This window comes from Thamnophis sirtalis, unplaced genomic scaffold, assembly GCF_051295495.1.
Source record: "Thamnophis sirtalis isolate CommonGarterSnake01/CBP01778 unplaced genomic scaffold, rThaSir2_p1.2 scaffold_5, whole genome shotgun sequence".
NCBI classification, from domain to species: Eukaryota; Metazoa; Chordata; class Lepidosauria; order Squamata; family Natricidae; genus Thamnophis; species Thamnophis sirtalis.
This window is the reverse complement of record NW_028261385.1, coordinates 128,640,778-128,666,362: the sequence shown is the minus strand read 5'-3', so window position 1 is coordinate 128,666,362 and position 25,585 is coordinate 128,640,778. Positions and strand designations below refer to the sequence as shown.

Genomic DNA, 25,585 nt, shown 5'->3' with positions numbered 1-25,585 from the left:
GAATTAGATAACAGATATAAGTATAAACATGATTATGAACACATGAAATGAAAACAAATACAAGGGAATATTAAGATAGGAATGGTAGGCACGTTGATGCGCTTATGCACGCCCCTTACAGACCTCTTAGGAATGAGGGGAGGTCAATAGCAGACAGTCTAAGGTTAAAGTTTTGGGGGTTTGGGGAAGAAACCACAGTGTCAGGTAGAGCATTTCAGGCATTGACCCCTCTGTTGCTGAAGTCGTATTTTCTGCAATCAGGTTTGGAACAGTTTACTATAAGTTTATATCTATTGGGTGCTCCTGTTTTGTTGTGGTTGAAGCTGAAGTATTCATTGACAGTTGGACATTGTAGCAGATTTTTGGAAATAAAGCTAGTAGCATTCACTACAATTCTAGAAGTTTAGCTCTTTTTGTAGGTATTTTTGTTGTCTTACTAAAATTTGCAGTTTAAGCTGAAGACACAAGGTAAATATGTTGCAGATAATATTTACTATATAGAAATAAGATGTTTATTTCCTTAAGTGTATCATTGTGGATTTGTGGATGAGCTAAACTTCATTTAATTAGTTGTTTATTGGCTGGACACATATTATCCTTAAACAGTGATTGGTTTAATAAGAAGGCCATAAAACCTGTCTCACTAATTTCTGAAGAAGTATCAGATTGGGTAAGTAAAACCCATTTAGGTGTGCAATTGGCTATTATAAAATAGCTTAAATAGTAAAGGTAAAGGTTCCCCTCGCACATATGTGCTAGTCGTTCCTGACTCTAGGGGGTATTCATCTCTGTTTCAAAGTCAAAGAGCCAGCACTATCCGAAGACGTCTTTGTGGTCATGTGGCCTGACTAAACACCAAAGGGGCACGGAACGCTGTTACTTTCCCATCAAATGTGGTTCCTATTTTTCTACTTACATATTTCATGTTTTCAAACTGCTAAGTTGACAGAAACTGGGACAAGTAACGGGAGCTCACTCCATTATGCGATGCTAGGGGTTCAAACCGCCAAACTGTCAACCTTTCTGATCGACAAGCTCAGTGTCATAGCCACTGAGCTACCACGTCCCACTTAAATTAAGCTTAAATAGTTGCATATAAAATTCCAGGGGATGAGGAAAGATTTGAAGGTCTGATTAACTTCTCTGAGGAGTTAGAAGGGATTGCAGCCTTTTTCAAACTATGTAGACTCGATAACATTTTTTTTTAAAAAAAAGAGATTATTCTATTGCAGTCATCTTGCCTGATCTTTTAATGGCATGAGCACATCTTTTCAGAAATTAGATTTGCTATTCCATTAAATAACACAAAGAGCCTTTCATTCTTTGTTTACTGGGTATAACTCTGTAGTGTTTCTTATTAAGGCACCAAAATGTGTAGTCAAATGTATTCTTAAGCATTTAAAAAATAGAAACATTCAAAACAGTTAGAATATTAATTTTTAATTTCATTTTGCCCCTTATGTCTTTTTCTATCTTTGTTCCTTAGAAGAGTGCATTTAATTTTATCTATTTATCAGTTTGTCTTTTGCCACTAGGAAAAATAGGTGATGCAGACTTTTATATTTTTAAGACAATGTGTCTTAGGTCCATTAGCCCAGAATGGATTGCCTTGATTCAGTTTCTTCTTTGTTTTTTAGCTGGACAGCTAGCCGGCAACTCTTCTGTAGAGATGTATCGTCAAGTGCTGTTGTCTGGCTGCCGCTGTGTTGAGCTGGACTGCTGGAAAGGCCGAACTGCTGAAGAGGAGCCGGTCATTACCCATGGATTCACCATGACAACGGAAATATCCTTTAAGGTACATTTGAGAATAGCCCTGTAAAAATATAATTGCAAAATAGAATATTTATGCACATGTGTATATGCAGATGTAAGATGTATACAGGTCAGTATAGAATGTCTCCAGAAAAACAAATAATGCCTATCTTAAAAATTCAATTCAGTAGAGAAAGGTTTAAAAAAAAGCAAGAATTTAAATTATCTGGCCCTTTCTTAAGCGGCTGTGTGACTCCAGGACAAATGGACTTCAAAATGTAGATAGTGACTGTATTCACACACTTATGCACTCCAAAGCATTTTTTCCAAATTATTTCTGAAGTGTTGCCCAGCCAAATGTGCATTGCTTAGCTTTTATAGTAATGAAATTGTATAGAACGTTGCAGAAAATGACAGGAAGACAAAGGAATGATTATCTTAATTGTATTCTATATTCTCAATATTTTGCTCCATTAAACTTAACATTAAGGAATGATTATCTGTATGAGATGCTAACTAACTCATTGTTTTCTGAGTAAAACCAGTTAATCTCAGTCTTATATTCATTTGGATACATAAATGAATAAAACAATTACGTTGCAAGTAGTGAAAGGAACTTTTACAGATCATCTGGCATTACTTTAATGGTAAATTTTAATAACTTCGGGGACTAGATTAGGAAATGAAGAAATCCTGTATTTCTGTTGAGAAAATTGCCTGGATGCATCCATGAAGTCACCAGGCATCTAACTGAACTCCAAGGATTTTAAGTCTATCTTTGTTAAACAAAGCATTTTTATATCATAATCAGTTTTCTACATACATGTAGAATAGCTTATGTCTCTATACTTGCAAATAACTATAAATTAATCCACATGTTGATCATGTTAACTTTTTTTTATAATTAATGCATGATTCTTACAATGCAATAAAAGTTTCCCTTTCACACACTTCCAGTTGACATAAAATGCATGTAGACAGAACATTACAGCATAAAGTATTGCTAGGCACGAATCTCATGAATTCTCTGTTTTATTGCATAGGGTTCCCCAGATCATCTTGGAGAGGGATAGAGCCCAAAGTGGAAAAAAAAGGAAATCATTGCCCAATATTGGATAGGATAATAAATAGGAGTTTGAGGCTACTGTAGAATGCCAATTAAGTAACTAGTAGTAGTGATACAAACAGGAGTAGCTATTTCAGCTGAAATATTTCATTAATAAACTATTTACAAAACTTGTTTGGCTTCAGCATTTTTAAGGAGGCGAAAAACAATATTTTCAATCCAGAAAAAACATGGTCCAGTTCAATAACAGGAATACAATTCTCACAAAACAGATAATATGTGAATATATAGGCAAACATGGACTATTTAGGCTAGTTTTGAAACAGATCCTGATCCCTCTGGGCTTTTTAAAGGTTTTATCCAGCCTGGCACTTTTCCCCAAACAGAGAGAGCAGAATAGTTATTTAAAAGTTATTTAACTAACGGAGATACAATGAGCATCACAGTTGTCTATATCGGCAGATGTGATACTGAGGTCATTCACATGCATGTTATCTTTCTGTGTATGTTAAAAAGCACATTTATTTAGGGGTATGAGGAAACTGAAACATGTATTCTGGTATTGGGAGTACATTAAAATAAGTTTGATTTCACATCAGAAACAAATTAGCTACTGGTAAGTTAATAATTTAATGGGCAGATTTCAAGTATTCTTGGTGTGTTTTGCGTAAGATACAACTTTTCTTTCCCTATGTCAGTCTTTGCAGGAAGTATCCTGGTATCATGACTCACTCATGTTAACTGAAGCTAGATGTTATTAAAAAGCAAAGCACAGAAGAAAATAGTTTAATCTTTAGTTTTTTCTAATGTTAAAACAATGAGATAGAGGCAATTACAGGAAAACATATGGCTAATTATCTCATAATGTATATTATCACTGCTTGTCAGACTTCCTGTGTTGTAATTTCAGTTTATCTTCTTTCCTTCAGTTGAATTTTTACATATACACAGTTTGTGTGTGTGTGTGTGTGTGTGTGTGTGTGTGTGTGTGTGTGTGTGTTATCGTTAATATTGAACCTGTCCAAAAACCAAAATTGCTTTTCAGACATAATCTCTCCCTCCCTCCCTCCCTCCCCCCCTCTCTCACACACACACGTCTATGTATGTAATTCATGAGATGATTTAACTTGCAGATTTTACATAGCAATGGTTTGTGGAATTTTGATTGGTAACAGAAAATATATTTTGAATGTAGATTCTCTGCAGACAATGCCTCAGAATTCAGGACATTTTGTTTTGCAATCCCCTTTACCCCTTTAATGGCTATCTGTAATTCTTTGCTTTTTTCCTTCGGCACAATTTGTAACTGTCTATAAAAATGTGCCCTTCTCTCCATTCTTTTCTGCTCTGTACCAATAACTAATGATTTCATGTCATCATCACCCATTCCTATTTACTTGGGATAATAATGGTGTATCTTGTGGATGTTATTTGTTATTATTTCTGCTGAATAGAACTAGGAGCCTCCTAGATCATGTAATAGGCCATACACTGTAATTTGATCAAATAATATATATTTTACTTTGAGTGATGGATTTACTTTTGAAAAATATATAGATAAACCTTTCGATCCTGTATATATATATATATATATATATATATATATATATATATATATATATGTGTGTGTGTGTGTGTGTGTGTGTGTGTGTGTGTGTGTGTGTGTGTGTGTGTGTGTGTGTTATATTTGGGCTGATAAATAAATAAAGGGAGACTAGTATAGATCTATTGCAAGCTATTTATTTATCAGTACAAATATAACAAATGTAACAAAAGGCAACAGTAATAATATTGGGTTTCTGTCTGGATGGTGTCTTGTGACAAGCCGATGGACAGAGAATGGAAGTAGTGTTCTTCCTCCCATATTTGGGCATACCAGGCGTTGTGACTTTAAATATATATATATATATATATATATATATATATATATATATATATATATATATATGTGTGTGTGTGTGTGTGTGTGTGTGTGTGTGTGTGTGTGTGTGTGTGTGTGTGTGTGTGTGTGTGTGTGTGTGTCCTGTCACTATTTAATAAACAAGTGCCAGGATTTCACCATCTAATATGCTTCTTTGTTGTGGATAATATTTCCTTGCTTATAAGTACTTATTGTGTACTACTTGTCTTCTCTTTCAAAGTTTTATTATTTCTAATATTTCTGGATTCTTAATTATTTTCAGTGATCCTTCAATTATTTTTTCATAAGATTATAATGTTTCTCTTTAGGGAAACTACATGAGTACCCCTGCGTAATTCTAATAAAGATAAATTTGCTAGCCTTTTAAAAACCTTGATAAAATTAAATATGCCCAATACTCTTCCTTACTATTACTCCTAGGGGGATATTACTCCTCCTCAGGGATAATGAAGTGCAGTATTGTGCAAAAGTGTTAAGCAGTTGTGCAAAACTGCTATAAATTAAGAATGCTTTCAGAAATAGAAGTGTTGATAGTTTATTTTTATCAATTAACCTAAGGGGACGTTAATGAACAGAAGAGAAATCCAAATCAAATTGATATTTGGTGTGATCACCCTTTGCCTTCAAAACAGTGTCAGGTCTTACACTTGCACAGAGTCAGGGTTTTTTTAGGATTAGAGTCAGGTGTGTGATTAATCAATTATACCAAGCAGGTGCTAATGATCATCAATTGCATCTGAAATTTGAAACACAGTCATTAACCGAAACAGAAACAGCTGTGTAGGAAGCTTAAAAGTAGGTGAGGAACAGCCAAACTCTGCTACTAAAGTGAGGTTGTAGAAGATAGTTTCAAGACACAGGTCATACACCATGCCAAAACTGAGCAGAGAGACAAGACAAAAGGTAGGTATACTGCATTAGCAAGGTCTCACCCAGGCAAAGATTTCAAAGCAGACTGGGATTTCAAGATGTGCTGTTCAAGCTCTTTTGAATAAGCCCAAAGAAATGGGCAACACTGAAGACCATAGATGCAGTGGTCAACCAAAGGAAATTTGATACAGCAAATGAAACACACATACTGGAAGCTTTCAGATTCGGGTTTTCCCAGATGTGCCAATATGACATTTCTAATAAAGTGGAACTTTGAGGAAACTCAAGCCTAGGAGTTGTCTTTCATTGGGGGTGTTTCTTGGAATCCTGACAGTTTACTTCCCTTTGACTTCAGAAGATATCCAGCGCCATTAGCACAAAACTGACAGAAACCAGTGGTACCCAGGTACATCCATCTACTGACCGAAGAAGTCTGGCTAGAAACAGTCTTCATGGAAGAATTGCACCCAAAAAGCCATATCCCAGATGTGGAAATAAGGCTAAGAGACTCAACTATGCCTAAAAATAGAGGAACTGGGATGCAGAAAAATAGCAGCAGGTGCTCTGGAGTTTTGCATCAAAATTTGAAACATTTACCTGTAGCAGGAGGCAGTTTGTTTGCCGAAGGGCTGGAGAGCAGTACAATAATCATGAGTGTTAAGTGAATCACTGCAGCTGATAAGTTAGTAAGCCGGTTGCTAAGTGAATCTGGCTTCCCCATTGACTTTGCTTGTCAGAGGATTGCAGAAGGGGGTCACATGACCTTGGGACGCAGCAATGGTCATAAGAACGAACCAATTGTCAAGCATTTGAATTTTGATTCATGGGAATGCTGCAAAGGTGGTAACTGTGAAAAACGGTCATAAGTCACTATTTTAGTGCCATTGTAACTTTGAACGGTCACTAAATGTTCTGTTGTAAGTAGAGGACTACCTATACTCAGGTTATGTCTTTGCATCCCCTCCTCAGCTCTCATGCACTCACACAGTGTCACAGAAACCTTTCCCTGCCAACACGCACTCATGGCAACAGTCTCTCTCTCTCTCTCTCTCTCTCTCTCTCTCTCTCTCTCTCTCTCTCTCTCTCTCTCTCTCTCCCTCCCTCCCTCCCTCCCTCCCTCCCTCTCTCTCTCCTTCCCTCCTCCCTCCCTCCCTCCCTCCCTCCCCATCCATCCTGCTTGTGAGCTGCCCAGGATTTGCAAATTCTAGGCAATTTTCTCATTGACTTTGCTTGTGGGAAGCCAGAAGGAAGTCACAAGTTGTAGCCATATGAAATTATTCCTTAACTACCTGGGAATTTCACTTAGCCATAGTAGCATGAATTGCAGGGATTGCTGCTGCTAAATTCAGTTCCACAACAACATGCTTTACCACATCTCTTAGCAATGGAAATGCCAGTCTCAATTACCTTTGTTAAACAAGAAATCCCAATAGAGTTATGAGGAATGACACCGGATAAACATGATTTAAATCAGATATTATTGGTAAGGCTGAGATTATGTAGCATCCGCCTATATACCTAAATTATGCAGATGACTCATGTAAACTATACGGAAGCTTCCTATTATAAACCTGGATCACATAAAGCATATCAATTTTTCTCAGGGAGAAAATTACCTTTAGGAGCAGCAGGAAGGACAGTCCTTATTACATAAAAGAATAGTTCTTGCAAGCCCTGTGGTGTATTATTGGATATGAATCCTGTGTGAGTGGTAGGCTTTAAAAAATCACTTGTGCACACATTTTTAGAACAATTAATCAGCATTCTTGACAGACAATTAGAACAGCATTGCTAGTGATCTGAAGGAAGTGATTTGTCCATCATTATAATAGATGTATCATCTGAGCCAGTCATCAACTTCCACACATAAGAGAAAACCTTGATGCACAGACTAGACACACATTTAAATATGAGGCAGCCTCAATCAAGAAAACATAATTGGCATTACCTGTTTAAATAATTCTGTGCTAAATCATAAGTCCCACGTTAATTACCGTAACCAATTTCAACATCTGAAGAAGTAATGATTTGCTCCTAACTTTTATATTACTGTCTCATTAATTGCATATATTGTTTGTCATGATTGTCTGCTATTAATGGATTTGCATTTCTGACTGCCAAAACAGACTATTGATAACTATACTAGGTAGTAACAGAAGCCTGCACTTCATTTTTCTAAGATCAAGTGAGTGGTGAATAAAAAGAGACCACAATTACAGCATGCCCAGATTCAGAACACTCGTTCATGAAGTTACTGTCTTTTTTTTTTTTCTACTGAAACGGCTGTAGCTTCTTATTTGTTTCCCATTATTGCTAGATTCATTTGTGAATTGGCTGATGGTCATTGTGTTGCTTGGATTACTGTTAAATTAATCGTGATTGGTTTTGTTTGTTATTCCTTGCTATCTTGCCAAAAGTTGTGGAATATGCAGGTAATAAAAAAAAGTAAAACTTGATGGGAAGGATATTTCCTGCCATGCATGTTACACTGCATTGCACTGCTGCTCCAGTTTGTGCAGCCATCTTTGAGCAGACAATAAAACAGGACACTCCACCCCACCCCCCAAAAAGGGGGGAAGGATCTGACGTCGCAACGACACGACATGTGATCTTGGAGCTCCAGGATCGCAGTCGATATTTTTGCTGCTGGACGATCCTTTTGGACCTAAACTGTCCCGAAGAGACAGTGACAAGGAAGAGTACGTTCTGCTGATCTCAGGGACAGCGCAACGTCCCTGATTCATGCAGGAGAATCTCTTTTTGCCAGCGACAGAAGCGCAGCCATTGAAGCTGCTGAAGTTGGGACAGCTCTAGAATGGGAGGAAAACGGAAAGAGAAAGTGTGTCCATCTGGTGAGGGAATATTATTATAAAAGAGACTACCCCCAAAACATTAAATTTGAAAACAGAAGAGAACAAGCAGCGAAATTAAGCTACATTAGACAGTGTGTTATCTTTTTTTAGTTTTCTTTTACGGATGGAACTTTTGCAAAGGTTTCCTATTCTTTAAGTTGAATGGATTAGTTTTTCTTCTACTACTTTTTATATTCTTTTTTTTAATACCTATGGATTAAAATCTTTTTCCTTATTTTTATAATGCTGGATTGGAATGGTTTTTTTTGCTCCATTTAAGAATTTTGTTTTCCTTAAGCCTAGAATATAAAGAAGATATAAAAGGAATACAAAGAGGGCTGTAATAACAGAGGGAAAGGAAGTAACACTGCTACTTGGAGGCTGGAGACTTGGAAGGCTTGGAAATATTGTCTTTTCTTTTTTCTCTTTGATCATTTGACTTTACATTTCAAGGTTCTTCAGCTTGTTTACAGAGAGTGATAGTGAGAATAGCATGATTTCTTTATACAGGTGTTCTTCAGGAGCTTTATTGGCAGCTGAAGTGGAGTGAAAACAAAGCCTTATCTTGAAAGATTATAAATGAACTTGCTTTAAATTTAATAAAAAGTTTCTAATGTCAGAGTGGCAGTGTTTACAAGTTGGAACAATGGCGCAACATGAAAAAGAAAACTTAACATTGCAAAAGATTATGTTTGAAATTTGATGGAAAAATTGAGGATGCTCATCAAATGTAGAAAGTGGAGGTCAGGGGGGAAGGAGCCAACATCACGATGATATGGATGTGCGGTCCCGATACTTTTGCCGCTGGGTAGTCCAATCAGACCTAAACCGTCCCGCAGATATGGTGAACAGGAAGAATATGTCTTGCTGATCTCAGGGACATCGCAAAGTCCATGATCTATGCAAGAGAAGTTCTTCAAGTTGGCGACAAAAAATCCAGCCAAGGCTGATGAAGTCGGGGCGGCTCCAAAACGGAAGGATACGGAAAGAGAAAGTGTTTCCAGCTGATGAGGAATTTTTACTGTTTTAAAAGAGACTGCCTATAAAAAACTTAAAATTAATTTAAATTGGAGAACAGAAGAAATAAGTGGCGGGATTAAGTTTGGGATGCTTTTGGACAGTGGGTTATCTTACTTTTTAAATGCTATGTTCATGGATGGAATTTATGTGAGCCTTTTAAAATGAATGGATTCAGTTTTCTTCTATTTTTTCTCTTTTGTTATTCTTTGTAACCTATGGACTAAAATTCTCTTTCATTACTGTGGGTGTTTTTCTAACGCATTAAAGAATCGGACTTTTTAAAACTTGAAATACAAAAAAGATATAAAAAGAAACAAAGAAAATTTCAACAATAACCCTGTACTCGGAGGCTTGAGGTTTGTGTATTGGAAATGAAACACTTTTACTTTTCTTACTGATTATCCTGGCTTGGCATGTCAAGGTTTCACTGTTTGTTTATAGAGAGTGATAAGAAGAAAAGCATACAGATGTCTCTTTGAAGTATATCTTTAACCAGAGAAAAGTGAAAATAAAATTTTATTGTGAATCTATGCTTAATCTTGTAAAAGCCTTCCAAGCTAGAGCAGCAGTGTTTGTTAGCTGGAGATAATGGCACAACTTCAACAGCAGAAAGAAACTTTAAGCCTGCAAAAGATATTCTTAGAAATTCAGAAATTATCAAACATACTTGAGAGGATGGAGAAGAGGTTGGAAGACTTAGAGCATCTAACAGTAAAATATGATGAAGAAGTTGGAGATCTTTATCAAGTGGAAAAAGTGGAGGTTAGAATCCTAAAAACCAAAGAGAAAAATGACCATAAAAAAATTAAATCTGCTGATATTTATGGTGATTGGTTTGTTTCTGGAAATGGAAAGAGTGGAATGCTGAAAGAGGAATAAAATGGAGGGGAACTCTACCCCAGATGGCAAGACACAGAAAAAGAAAAAAACAAAAGAATGTTTGGATTTAAAGAGAGAAATTTTATTAGCAACATCATTGATAACACTACTTACAATTAAAGATAAGCTGATTAAGAAAACAGAAGAAGGGCATCGAAATTACCTAAGATATTTTATAAGCAAGGAATTGCTAAGAGGAGTCCATACAAATTTGATTAAGGAGATGATTAGAGGACCGACACCACAAATGGCAGAAGACATGAGACTGTTTTGCTACTGGAAAGATACAGGTTGATAGATGGAAGTGTATAATTTAAAACTAGTTAAACTTAGTGACAATAGATATAGTTAAATAAATAATTGATAATGATAATAATGTATACAATGTGTAGTGTTATAAGTAATAATTGGATATGAATATTGAATGGTACCCATGAAAGGAAGATTAGAAATCCTTTTGTATTATATATAAAGGTTAATAAAAAAGAACTAAGTTAGATTCAGTTAAGTCTTGATTATTATGGGGGGAAATGTTATGATACAGGATATAGTCAAATAAAGGAGGGATAAAGATAACAACGTATATATATATATATATATATATATATATATATATATATATATATATATATATATATATGTGTGTGTGTGTGTATGTATGTATGTATGTATGTATGTATGTATGTATGTATGTATGTATGTGTACAACATAAGGAAACTGGATGTAAATTGTAAACAGTGATTTGGAAAGTAGGATTAGAAAATTTTGTTACTAAATATTATGGATGTTTAGCTAGAATAGGACATAAGGATTCAGTGTTACTGGAGGATTTTAGAAATAGTAAATGAAATGCCAGTATGTATTTATGTATTAAATCTTGGTATATTTTATGATGAAGGACGTTTAAACAATTATAGTCAAATGAAAGTGGAGGTATGATGATGGTAACGTATAAATATCTGAGTTAAAATACTTGAGTTAATATGAATTATGCTTGATGACTATGGAAGAGATGCACGAAGGTCTTTTGTAACCAACTGATACACTTTCTACAGTATGTAAAAAAGGAAGATTTTTTGTGTTGTGTTAGTTTTGAAAATAAAAAAAAATATTTAAAAAAAGAAAGTGGAGGTCAGAGTTCTAAAAACTGAAGGAAAAATAAAGAGACAAGAAAATTGTTGATACTAACAGTGAACTGAGCATGGTTGGAAATGGAAAGAGTGGAATATGGAAAGGGGAGATAGATGGACTGGAGCTCTACCCCAGATTTCAAAGTATAGAAGAAGAAGAAAAAGAAAGAATTGCTGGAGCTAAGGAGAGAAATCTTGTGATAACCAAAGATAAGCTGATCGAAGAAGCAGATGGAGGGTTTTGAGCTTATTTAAGATATGCAATAAGCAATAAGTTGCAAAGAGAAGTCCATACAAAACTTACTAAGGAAATAACCAGAATACTAATGCCACAAATGGCAAGCGACATAAGACTGCACTATTACTGGAAAGACACAGCTTAATGTAATGAAAGCTTATAATAAAAAATTAAGTCAAATTTACTTAAATTTAGAGCATTATGTATAAAATGAAGTGATAATGGATATAGTTAAATAATTGATGGATAATGATAATAATGCATATATATGTATTGGTTTGATAAGAGGAAATTTGATATAAATTGCAAATGGTGACTATGAAAGGAGGTTTCGAAACTCTGTTATTAAATATAACCAATTTTTATTTAGAACATTTTATAAAGATGTAATGTTACTGGATGATATTGGGTTCATTATCCAATATTATGGACCCATAATATTGGATAATATGGTTTTATCATTATCCATTATATGTGGTTTTGCTTTAAATCTGGAATATTTAATATAAAAGGACGTAAAAACAATTATAGTCAAATGAAGGTTGAGGTATGATGATAGTAATATATATAAATATATTTGATTTCAAATATATGATTTGATATGAATTGTAGGTGATGACTGTGGAAGGGATGCACGGATGTTTTTGTAACCAATCGACACACTTTCTACAATTTGTAATGGAAGATGGGGGGATTGTGTTTTGTCTGTTTGTGTTTATTCAAAAATACATTAAAAAATCTTTATAAAAACAGCCAGACAAAACAGTGAGGCCCAGCAGAGGAATGTTCCCTGTTGAAGTTTGGATGGATTCCTTGTTTTACCCAGCAGCTTTCTTTCAACAGAAATCTCTCTTTGGCTTACTATGCATGCACAGAAATGAAACAAAAGTCACAAAAGTAGTATCTAGAAACCAAGCAAATCTTGGATGTGATTCTTATGAAGCCTTCTTTGTTGGTAGCATTGTATAATCAAGAGAGAGAAAGAAGAGAGGGTGTTTTAATTTTTAAACATATATTTTAATCTCAGAATGCTTCTGAAAATGCTAGTGTTAGAGAGTCATGCACATCCCACACATGAATTAGGAGATTTTGTTCCTCTCTAATTTTTTTCTTTTCAATTTACTTCTTTCACTGGAAATGATAAAGAATGTCAGGATATTTTGACTTACACTTATTGTACCTTTAATACCGCATGCATGAATGTCTCTTTCAAAATAATGCTGCCCCTTTGCTGTTCAACTTGACATTTCCTGATTTAGTAAGGAACAAAGTAAAAAGAGAAGTAATCTGTTAGTAGTCAGGGGAAACGATTTTGAGATACCCGTGTCTGAGGTCAGAGCCATTAATCAGCACACTTCTTGGTGGCCCATGTAATAGCTTGCTTTGACTGTCATTTTTCTGACAAGTAGATTTGACATGTGCAGAGGCACAAACCTAGTGCAAAGCTTAAGTTATGTAATTTGATTTTTTTTTAAATTCTTTCTTGATTTTATAACTGTAGAACTTGATAATACACATGTTGCCCTCTGAACATTTCTTTGTAAAACAGATTCGTGTTTGATCTAGATTAGCTTGTTTAATATTGTCAAATTGATTTTTCAGTAAAAAGGTGAATATTGTGTATTTTAGCTTTTCCAGGAAGGTTCATGTGAGGAAGCCTCACAATTAGTAGAAGCTTTTTACATACCATTTACCCTTCCTTATCCAGAGGTGGGTTCCTACCGGTTCGGACTGATTCGGCTGAATAGGTAGTAACTTGGGGGCCTGGGTAGCTGGAACCGGCAGCAACCCAGGCCTGCCATGCCCTGAACTGGTTCCCCAGTCACTCACTCCTCACCTCCTGGGCATCTTGCCTTCTAAGCTGCCACGTAGTGCCTGCCCTGCGCTCCAACTAAGCTGCCTCCTCCTGCTTACAGATAAGTCTCGTTAGCTCCCCCCTCCCTGGAGCTTGCTGCGTTCCACCACCACCACCGTCCCCACTGGGCTCACAACCTTACTTCCCCTGCCCCTTCCAGCATCCCCACCCACCCATTTTGGCTCCCAGGGGGCTTCAGGGAGGCGTGCTTGGTCCAAAATAGGGTGTGTGGGATACCTAGCAAGCCTCCCTGCAGCCCCCTGGGAGCAAAAATGGGCTCCTGGGGGGGGGGCCTTCAAGGGAGAAAGAAAGAAAGAAATCCTCACCGTTTGCAGATCCCCAAGTGCATGGAGCACAGGTCTTCAAACTTGGCAACTTTAAGACTTGTGGACTTCAACTGCCAGAATTCAGCTCTGCTGGCTGGAGAATTCTGGGAGTTGAAGTCCACAAGTCTTAAAGTTGCCAAATTTGAAGACCTCTGGCATGGAGCTTGAGTTGAGACCTTACCCTTGCTCAGGCCAAGCTAATCAATAGTGGAGCTCTAAGAATGCCAGATGGGCATGTTCTCAGTTTCAAAACGTTTGGCTTTTCTTCCTCCTACCAAAGACCTTCTGGGGTTCTTCACAGAAAGGGAGAAAGGGAGGGAGGGAAAGAGAAAGATGGAAGGGAGAAAGAGAGAGAGAGAGAAAGAAAGAAGGAAGGAAGGAAGGAAGGAAGGAAAGAAAGAAAGAAAGAAAGAAAGAAAGAAAGAAAGAAAGAAAGAAAGAAAGAAAGAAAGAGGGAAGGGAAGGGAGAAAGAGGGAAGGGAAATTGAATGACTTATGGAGGGAAGAAGGGAGGGAGGAAGAGAAAAAGGAGAGGAAGGAAGGACCACAAATCTGGCACTAGATGCAGCTTCAGAGGATGCTTCGAAACAGCACAGCAATCTAGGGCTGGAAAGGATCTCAGAGGTCATCTAGTCCAACCCCCTGCTCCAGCAGGAGACCTTATATCATCTTGGTTATTTTGGTGCCTCTAACACAGAGGAGAAATTCCCAGAAATCCCCGGTCATTCCCAACCTCTCCCACCAGTAAAAAAGAAACCTTGAGCAAAAACTTCATGTAGTATTAAAAAGAATAGAAAAAGGGGCTGCTGTGTATTGTTTAGTGGACTGCTAAATTGGCAAAATGGATGGCTAAATTGGCCACTCCCACGCAGTCACATGACTGCCAAGCCATGCCCACAAAATATGCCATACCCACAGAACCGGTAGTAAAAAAAATTGAAACCCACCACTGTCCTTATCTGATGGTTATGTTAAAAGACTCCCCTGCAAAATTTACATACTATTGATTTTCTTTGTTATATTGATACACTGTTTTTACATTGCATGACAAAATTATAATGAAAGCATTTTAGTTTAAACTTTAGTGCATTTGTTAAAATTACTGAATTGGTACCAATTAAAAATTCTTCAGACAGATAATATTAGATGAGAAGTGAGAACTAAACTTTTTGTTTTTGTGTTGCCTTATGTTGTTTCGATGTCTATGATCTGGAGAAACAGAATTTCCACTTATAGAATGTATGTATGTATGCATGTATGTGTGTGTATGTATATGTGTGTGTGTGTGAGTATATGTGTGTGTGTGTGTGTGTGTGTGTGTGTGTGTGTGTGTGTGTATGTTGTGGCCCAGCAGGAGCAGTTGGAGCTGCCACCAGACTCCGACAGTGAGTGGCCCTATGAGTCAGCTCTAGAGGATTTGGAGGACCCTGGACAGGGTTCCGACTCCGAGCAGGGCACAGAGAGACTGGTTGGCCACCAGGTGGCGCCTGAGCCTCGGACCAGTGGGGAGGAGACAAGGGAGAGTGATCAAGAAGCCAGCAGTGAGTTGTTCCTGGATGTACGCCATCGAATAGGTACTAGGCGTCAGGAACAATTACACTATAAAATAAGACTGCTTGTGCACACACCCCTCTTGCAAAAGTCAATATATTGACTAAAGAGAACTGTTGTAACTAACTTGGCAGGCTGGATTGCTGCCAAGGTTTGTCTGAGTTGCTGCCAAGGTGTGTCTGAGTTGCTCCCAAGGTCCTTATCTGTTTGTTTGCTTGGCTTTCAGCCACCGAGATTTTGGCTTCTTGCTATTAAAAGTACATTCTAGTTAAACTTGTCTCGGCTTTCGTCACTGGACGGAGGAGGGGATCAGAACGTGTGTGTGTGTGTCTGTATGTGTGTGTGTGCATACACTCACACACACACATACATACTTACACACACGCACCCGCACACACATACATATACCCCTTTTTGTCTTAAAAATTTATAGGGTAAATTAAAAACTTTCTCTGTTCTCTCTTCTTAGGCAATTAGTGGATAAGTAATTATCTTCATGCATTTAATAAAGCAAGCTTCTGGAAGTAAATTTTTGTGCAAAAATAGCATCATGATTGTTTTCCTATCCTGTGCAATTATGTTGAATTATATGACTTATTTTTATTACTAAATATTTATATTTCTATGCTGCCTTTTAGCCAAGGCAATTTGCAACTAATTTTAAAAGCATGGTAAGGTAAACATGGCAAATGTGTAAATCTTCATGTCTTTGCTGAGCTATATAATTTTTCATCACAATTATCACTATATAAGAAAATGTGTACTTCCGTGCTTCAATGAATATATCAATAGTCCAATAACTTTATATCAAGCTCCATAGTCTGTTCGCAGGCCTATATCAAAGTTTAAGACACTCCTTGGGAAGCAGTTTTTTGTATGAATAGTTTTAAACAGTTCTCACTTAGATGAAGTATTGAAAATAAAAATCCACAGGCAAGTAAATTTGTAAGGAGACAAGGCAACCCTTAACCTAAATCAGCTTTTACAGAAGCAGCTTCGGTTTCAGCTAAATCCTACTTCTTTTCACACATTCTATTTGTTCCCTCAAAAAGTAAATCCATTGAGGGGGGGCAGGACTAGGAGGATTCTTAGTAATTGAAAAGCCTTTCCATACATTTTTTCCCCAAGTCTTTAAGCATCAGACAGCAGGCTAAGTAAAATCACTGTGTGAGGTTAAGTCAGATTAACATGGCCCATCCCAACCTATAAATTTTTCAAGCATGTTTCTGGCTGCGGTCGATGATAGGAATGGCTTCAATGGCTGCAATAAACAAATAGCAATCGGGGCAGTGGTGGGATTCAGCCAGTTCGCACCTATTCGGGAGAACTGGTTCTTAACTTTCTAAGCAGTTCAGAAAACTGGTTGTTGGAAGATATCTTCTTTTGGTTTTTTTCCACTTTACAGGGCTAATCCTGTAAGGAAGGCAGGAAGGAAACATTTTGGTCTTGTTTCCAGCTTAATCTTTATTGCCCTGCTTACAGAAACTGCCTCTCCGGTTAACCCTTATTACATTGTAACAGCTAAGGCAAAGCGCCCATCGGCCTGAGTAATGTTGTGTTGGCCACGCCCACATGGTCACATGACCACTAAGCCCCGCCTACCCACCTGGTCATTAGGGCAGAGAACCAGTTGTTAAATTATTTGAATCCCACTACTGAATCGGGGGTAGAAGTATCTTTAAAAGCTTTTTTTTTTTTTTTTTGATCAGCTGCTGGATTTTCCTCCTTATGCTACAGCAGATTTTGTTATTGTCCTAGTATATTGAGTACATCACTAAGTTGTTGTTAGTTGCGAAGTCGTGACCCACCCATTGCAACCCCATGGACAACGTTCCTCCAGGCCTTCTTGTCCTCTACCATCCCCCAGAGTCCATTTAAGCTCACACCTACTGCTTCAGTGACTCCATCCAGCCACCTCATTCTGTGTCGTCCGCTTCTTCTTTTGCCCTCAATCTTTCCCAGCATTAGGCTCTCCTTCCTTCTCATTAGGTGGCCAAAGTATTTGAGTTTCATCTTCAGGATCTGGCCTTCTAAAGAGCAGTCAGCAGTCACTAAGTAGATTCACACATATACTACCAACTGTAGTGTCTGGGTTTATACAGCCAAAATGAAACAAATTGCAGTTTTAACATGCATTAGTTTTCTTTTGTTCTGTCAGATACCCAAGAATTTATTATACTCAGATATAAGTCTAAAGAGTGGTAATTTAATGGTACTGAAAAGAAATCTTGCTTTCAAATACAATAAAGGTTACCTGGCAATACATAAAATAAATATAAATAAAATCAACATATAAATAAAATCAACATAACTATTTTATTACGCAAAAATCTCTAAAAGTGAAGCTTTAGGAATACTCTTGTGAGCCCGGCGAAAACACATTTCTAAATACAAACTACTGTTTATTCTCCACATGCCAGCGGCATTTTACTGGTCTTGAAGATTAGAAGGCAGGTCACACTGAGACAAACTTAATGGTGCTGGAAATGCCTTGTTCTTTTAAGAATTATAAAATCCTGAGTGTGGGTCAGGGGAACTGTCAAAACCACTTTTTGTTTGTGTGTTAAATAATTTCTTTTCTCAAGGAAAAATGTGTCTTTTGTTTTCCTTTCTAGGAAGTTATAGAAGCTATTGCTGAATGTGCATTTAAGACATCTCCTTTCCCTATACTCCTATCTTTTGAGAATCATGTGGATTCGTAAGTAATTTAGACATTTGTATAAATATATATATGTTAGTCAGTGATGTGCAGTTTCCTATATGGATGATTTCTACTCATGAAGCAGAAGTTTCTTTTACTTTCTCCCCTGGTCTAAAAAAAGTCTTTGGGGAGTCCCTTCCTGCAGTAGGTTGCTGCTAGCGGTTTCCCTGCATGTTAATTGTTGGTATGGTTTTTACCTGAAAATTAGACTGGGTCTTATTTTCTTTTGACATCCACCCACCCACCCCCGAAAAAAGCACTATTGTTTTTTTTATTTTTGGGAGGTCTTATTAATTTTGAGGTGCAGGAGGTGGCGAGCGTGGTCACCTCATGACTGCTGCTGTGCTGCAATATTTTCAGGGGAGGGCTTATTTTAGCGCATGCGCTTAAAAGCACATTTGGGCTTATTATCAGGGGAGAACTTATTTTCGGGGAAACAGGGTAGTATGGTTCTTCCTCCTCCTCCTCCTCCCCCCCCCTTTAATTCTTTCTACTTCGTACTATTTGTAAGATACTTAAGAGTCATTTTGGAACTGAGCAGCATATAAAGTGCAGTAGTAAATGACTTAATATATTGGGAATGGGGGAATCCATTTTGCCAAAGAGAAAAGGAAGAGAGCCAAGGTGGCGCAGTGGTTAAATGCAGCACTGCAGGCTACTGCTAGATCAGCAGGTCAGCGGTTCAAATCTCACCGGCTCAGGGTTGACTCAGCCTTCCATCCTTCCGAGGTGGGTAAAATGAGGACCCAGATTGTTGGGGGCAATATGCTGACTCTCTGTAAACCGCTTAGAGAGGCCTGAAAGGCCTATGAAGCGGTATATAAGTCCACTGCTATTGCTATTGCTATAGAATCTAGTTTTCCAGTGCTGGCAATTGAATGCAATGCCATCTTCCAGCAGGTTGCAATAAATAAGATCCATCAATAATATTTGAGTGTTGTAGATTTTTGCTACAGGTAAAGAAATACGTGTTAAATTGTAATGTAGCTCTTTTGCATGAATATTTCTAGTGGAAGTAGATCAATATAAATATTTTTAACAGTAATGTGACAATAATTTTCTGAATTCTCTTAAGCACATCGGTTTTTGTATGTATATGAAGCAAGTTCATTTTTTTTTCTTTTATCATTATTAATAACAAACTGCAAATGAGAACCTGTATTGTGCTGATTATTGTAAACATGTGGCAAGAAGGCTGTTGTTGACTCAGATTAATAGTGTAATGAATTTAGATCACCAAGTACAATTTAGAATGATAGGATCAGAAAATTACACCTCTTCATCTAGTTAAGGGTATTATGTCCTCCATTTCTAGCATTATAAAAAAAGCCTTATTTAATTTAACAATTTCTTTCATTTTTAGCCCTAAACAGCAGGCAAAAATGGCAGAATATTGCAGATTAATATTTGGAGATGGCTTGCTGATGGAACCACTAGAAAAATACCCAGTAAGTACCTTTTTATTTATTTAGCTTTGTTGACTATTTGACTACATCAAGTAATATTTGATGTAGAAGTTTTAAGTGTCTGTGGTTCCTTCCTATCTTCCAACTTAATGAATTTCTTTATTCATGGGGAATATCTGGTTTATTTATTTATTTATTTTTAGGCAATTGAGAGTTGAAGGGAATATATGTTTGAAATATATTTGAAGCACATCTTGTAAAATGTATGAGTTCACAAGAAAAAAATGTAGCAGGGACTTATAAATGGAATCTTTTTTAGTTGTTTTACTTTGCTGTAAAGTAGAGTTCATTTCCCAAAATATTATTTATTTGGGTTGAGGACCAAAATAATTGTATCAAAACTGTAAGAAGGTACATTCGGGGGTTTTTTTGTTTTGTTTTTTGTTTTGAGGATTTGAATTCATTCCTAAGCAGTCTCTTAACCTTATCCTATCCATACCAAGTCTACCTGTGAAAGCTTAACAAAGACTATAATCTTCTTTGTAAGCTGCTCCAGCAAAAATGCTTCAATGTAATTTAAATTGTATTTTGGTGGTTGAGTAGTTTTGTGTCCCAGGTGGAATTAAACACATAAAGCCAGAGAGGTATAACAACAGCAAGTGATATTTACTAGGATACTAAAGATTTTTTTAAAAAAATCATACATTCTGGTGATATGAGTTCCTCCAGATCTCTCTTTGCTAAACAATTATTTTGTGCCATTGACAAGTGAGTTGTTTGTGGTATCTCACATATACAAGGGATCTTGTGCTATGTAGTCACTTAAGATTTATGGAATCCAGTCTTTTTCTTGCTGCTCAAATATTCGTTGTACAGTAACGATGAGAGGGCTGTTAATAAATAGTAGGAATGGCCCTGCTAAATCAGTAATCCAACCTAGCATTCTGTTTACACAAAGTGATCAACCATATCCCTTCACAAAGGCCACATTTATTGATAGAGAGGGAATAGATTTCCTCCCTGGTTACTCCATAACTGATATCTGTGGTATGTTCCCCCTGATATGAAGTTAACAGACAGCCACCAGGATTAGTAAACTCTAGGTAGCCCTATCTTCCATGCACCTGTTTAGTCCCTCTTTAAAATTATCTAAAATGGTAGCAGGAAATTCTACTATATAATTTTAAAATCCTGTTCTGTACTTATGTTCATGTATTATCCTACATTAGCAAGATGCATTAGCAGGGATTTTCATTCACTTATGATCAAGAGCACCACCTGAAGAGGGGGGGGGGGGAATCATTAGAAACATAAAGTGACCACAGACAGAAAAACAGGTTAAATTGTCTTTTCTCCCAGGAGATAAATAGCATAGAGCTGGGTAAAAGCAGTAGTACCACATGCTTATAAGATGTGCTTTAAAGACACCGAGAAAAGGAAATTAAAAAGCTAAAGCTTTTTATTTGGAATCATCATGACTATGCAACTCATATTTTATAGAGGAATCCATATAGCACAGCACATATTTTGTATGTTGAAATTACATTTTAAAGGTTAAGGCAGTTTATTGAACAAGAGTGATAATAATGGTATCCCATTCAATGATTCAGTGAATATCTGCTCCCATTAGAGGTTCAAATACAGGACTTTCTATCAGAATTACAGATGGAAAAGTATCACTGCTAATGGTGTGGAAGGCATATAGTATTGTATGTATGTAGAACAAATGTGTTGGTGACACGGTGGCTCAGTGGCTGAAACACTGAGCTTGTCAATCAGAAGGATTGGCAGTTCGGTGGTTTGAATCTCTAGTATTGTGTAACGGAGTGAGCTCCCGTTACTTGTCCCAGATTCTGCCAATCTAGCAGTTCAAAAGCACGTAAAAAATGCAAGTATAAAAATAGGGACCACCTTTGGTGGAAAGGTAACAGCTTGCATGCACCTTCGGCATTTAGTCATGCCAGCCACATGACCACGAAGACATCTTCAGACAGCGCTGGCTCTTCGACTTTGAAACTGAGATCAGCACCGCCCCCTAGAGTTGGGAACAACTAGCACATATGTTCGAGGGGAACCTTTACCTTAGAACAAATGTGTAGTATGTTGCAGTAGAATGAAAATGTAGCAGGCAGCAAACATTGGGATTAGAACCTATCTATGGAAGCATTCTAAAGCAGCCATTAAAAGAGAACAATAATCTTAAATAATTAATACAAGTGTATGAGATAGGCTTTGTTTAAATATTTTTTTTTCTGTTAAAAGACACGGAAATTTAAAGTAATACTTCTCAAAGAGGTTTCTTAACTACCCTTATCTCTACGATCAGCTCGAACGTGGAATCCCACTTCCTAGCCCAGCGGACCTGATGTACAAAATCCTGGTGAAGAACAAAAAGAAGTCCCAGAAGTCTGCAGATGGGAGCGCGAAGAAGAAGCTTTCAGAACAAGCTTCAAATGCGTGCAGTGACGCATCCAGTGGCTTTGAACCCTCCTCCCCGGGAGCAGGTAAAAATAATGGGATGCTTCTTGTTCTAAAGCCCAGCCATCGATTCGTCTGCTTAATATTTTAAATACTAACAAGCAGCCTTGTAGAGATTCCCAGGACTGAGTTAAGGACTTTCCATAGGCAAAGCAAGCGCCCTGCTACTTAGTCTAAAATCCTCTTATGGAAGTGCTCATCCCAATGCAGAGAGGGCAGGCAGTTCCTACGCTCCCCATTTGCTCTCATTGCGTTTGAAAACTTGAAAGAGATATCACGAACCTACTTTGTATTTTAATATTATTTCAAAATAAAACAATTTTGTTTACAAACTAGGCATAGTTTGAATAGTCTTAAATGTTTGAGCGGGTTAGCAAATGTGCTTTTCAAGAGGAAGTAAGAGCCCTACATACCAGGTGAAACATTGGCAGTGCCAACTGTAGCTATTGCCCACAATTTAGGCTGAGCGCAGTCCAGGGAGGCTAAGATGCAAGCCTCATGATTCCTGCCAGCCTTACGCCAGTGTGTCTGACTCCCTGCAGTCTGTTTCCATGACAGCAGCATCCCTCTTTTTATGTCATTTGTATCAGTATTGCTCTCAAGTTCTCACTTGTTAGCATCCATTCAGAAGCTTGGTTTTTTTTAAAAAATCAGCTTTTAATATCAACTCTAGGAGCTGCCCACTTATAGTGGCAGAACAGTGCCTGTTTCGGTTTATGAAGTCTTCTATGCCAAGAGACATGTCCATGCAATTCATTTGCTCAGAAAAATAAATACCATTTATTTTTGCTTCCTTATCAAATTATTTTGGAACATTTTTGACCAGTAATTTGGTTTCTTGCTTCACAGCATTCTCATTTCATCAGACAAAGAAATATGTTGGTTTTGGTTTTTATTTTACTCCCTCCCCATTTAACAGAACTACTATACTTAGAATGTAAGGTGTGTGAATTTTAAAAATAAATGAAAGATGTGATCACAGATACTTGATGTCATTCCTTTATCCTGATTGCTACTTTATCTCTGCTGAGAAACAGATTCTTTGGAAGGTATATAGTTCAGATGTCATAGTACCCATTCAGCAGCACTATATCAATAATCAGTTTAGGAATGCAGTTGTCCTTTTGTTATAAGGAACTTAAGCTAAGCTTTTCCTTCTATCCCTTTATCATTTCACCTGATTTGAAATGAAGTGTTTCTGTGGGAGTGCACAGTTGCAAAGTCAGAAATCATTTTATCCCAGCTGCTTTACTTTTAACTTGGGGAAACATATTAAGCATAAGACTAAATAAAAAACGCTTTGAATGTCAAATGCTGTGGGTTCACCACAATAACAGACTAGGGAGGCCAATTACCTGTTTCAATATAAAAGCACTTTGCATAGTTGTAGTCAATCATTGTACTAATTGAATAGATAAAATGATCAGGATAAACAGAAGATATCTGGACAGAGCCTTAATCTCCAAGTACAGATGATAGTTCATAAAGGTACTTTTAAGTTAACAGCTCTGTCCACCCCTACTCCTACTCCACCCCATCCCACCCCATACTACCTTTCAAATAAAAAAGGAAGTAAAGTGTAGTAACAACCAGGCTCTTTAAGCCTACTACTATTCCAGCACTCATACAGAACTAAGGTCTGTTCATCAATCATGTGCCTCAAGGAGTTTGCTAAATAAAATAACAACTTTTGATAACATTGATCGGGAAAGCAAGTTTATGTTGGGTGGCATTTATTATTTCTTCTGAAATCTATGCACTGCAACTTTTTGATATAAATCTGTTGGGTCTATCTGAAGGAGAATTGGGAAGAACTATATAGTTTTATTTCAGAAAGTTTTGGCCTTGAATCAGTGATGGGATATGACCGTACTGGGGCATACCGGTGCTTGCTGGAAGCACCAGGTACTGTTCCGGTACGGGTGCTCTGGAGGCCCCATCCACCTGCCTGCTGCCCTTACCTGTATTTGAGCCTATTGGGGCTTCTGCACACGCGTACGGCGTCTGCACGATGCTCCGCCAAGCAGCTGGAGCATCACGTGCTCCGCTCATGCATGTGGTGGACACCCGGCCCCGTTGCACCGTACCAGATGCAACGGGATCCGGAACCCACCACTGCCTTGAACTGCACAAATTCTTTCCACTTCCTCTCAGACTTTGAAGTCAATTATAGAACTTTTATGACTTGGATTCCACACCAACATGTTTCCATGACTCTCAGATTTATAAAGGAAGAGGGGGACAAAGAAAGGAATACTAGTAATGGGCAGGCCTTGGATCTACCAGATAGAGCATGGAATCTCACCTCCCATAATGTTCCAGAATTCCAGAAATGAACGGGCACAGTATTTTTCACTTCCATATCACTCTTGAGTTACTTTCCTCTTTCAGAATTTTAGTGGGTATGTGGGGTATGCAGGTTGTGGCTTTATTGTCAGTTTATCACTACTAATTATTGACTATTTTGAAAATATTATTTGTTTGTTTATATGCCATATTTGTTAGTTGCCCTAATATTATGGCTGGATACCGTTCAACAAAATGAAACACTCAAGAAATAATACAAAAGTAAAATAACAGCCAGTTAAAAAATATAGGAGAAATGTACACGACCCAGTCAAGTAGAGCTGAAAGCTTGTTGGAGAAGGAATATTTCCATTAACTTTTTATGGTTTTCCATTTCTATTGTAGGTTTTTTATGGTTTTAATTATTGTGATGTTGTTTGCCATCCACAGTCAATAGGATTGAGGTTGGACAGCTATTGAAATTGAATGAACGGTCGACGGGCCAAAAGCGTGAATGAATAAGTAAATAAATAAAATCTTCCTGAATACAAAAGGGGAGGATGCTATCTGACTTCTATATTTTGGAAATAGAGAAACTGCCACCAAGAGTTCAATCAACCTGTTTTTATTACAGTAACAGACCAGCATTAAACATAAAAGCATTAAAAGAGGTCATATCATGAACCCAAGACCCAGAAACCTCAAACAGAAAAAGGGACTCTTAGCAGACCACATCCAGACCAGACAGGCAGAATTAACTCTGGCAAGGTGTAGCTATTATAGCTTGGCCTTGTGCCATATTATAAGGAGCCTGACTAGCACCTTAAAAAAAGGCTAACAGTGTTGCTAAGAGATTTACTAACGTCCACTATAAGTCATGGCTGATTGAAGATGTATCTACAAATGAGCAGGGGGTGAAATCAATTTTTGGGTGTGTTGAATAATACCCTGTCTATATATTGTATATGTATGTGTGTATTTGTGCATGGATCTGATAAAGCTATGAAGAATGGAAACATTATTTGCATTTACATCTCAGACAAGTGAAAAACCATTTCAATCATCCATGGAAAATAAAACCTTACCTAACAATCTCCATAATAGTAAAAAAAAAGTGCAAGGAGGGTCATGAAGCTGGGGGGGGTGGTGTTTGTTCGTTTGCTCACTTATTTTAGTCATAGAAGGCATTGTTTTCGGTTGTTTGCTTCATAAATAATTTGGGAGGAAAACATATGTGCAGTAAGTCTTGTAAT

At 37.3% G+C, this 25,585-nt stretch overlaps 1 protein-coding gene across 1 annotated transcript in view; it reads left to right on the top strand.

Moving 5' to 3' along the window:
• The window catches only part of PLCB1 (phospholipase C beta 1), a 474,251-nt gene that overhangs the window by 348,263 nt on the left and 100,403 nt on the right, over positions 1 to 25,585 (top strand). The window contains exons 11-14 of the mRNA XM_087716872.1: positions 1,638 to 1,795; positions 18,077 to 18,159; positions 19,526 to 19,610; positions 21,895 to 22,072. Of these exons, the coding sequence (XP_087572998.1) occupies positions 1,638 to 1,795; positions 18,077 to 18,159; positions 19,526 to 19,610; positions 21,895 to 22,072 (504 nt within the window). The remainder of the gene's footprint in view (positions 1 to 1,637; positions 1,796 to 18,076; positions 18,160 to 19,525; positions 19,611 to 21,894; positions 22,073 to 25,585) is intronic.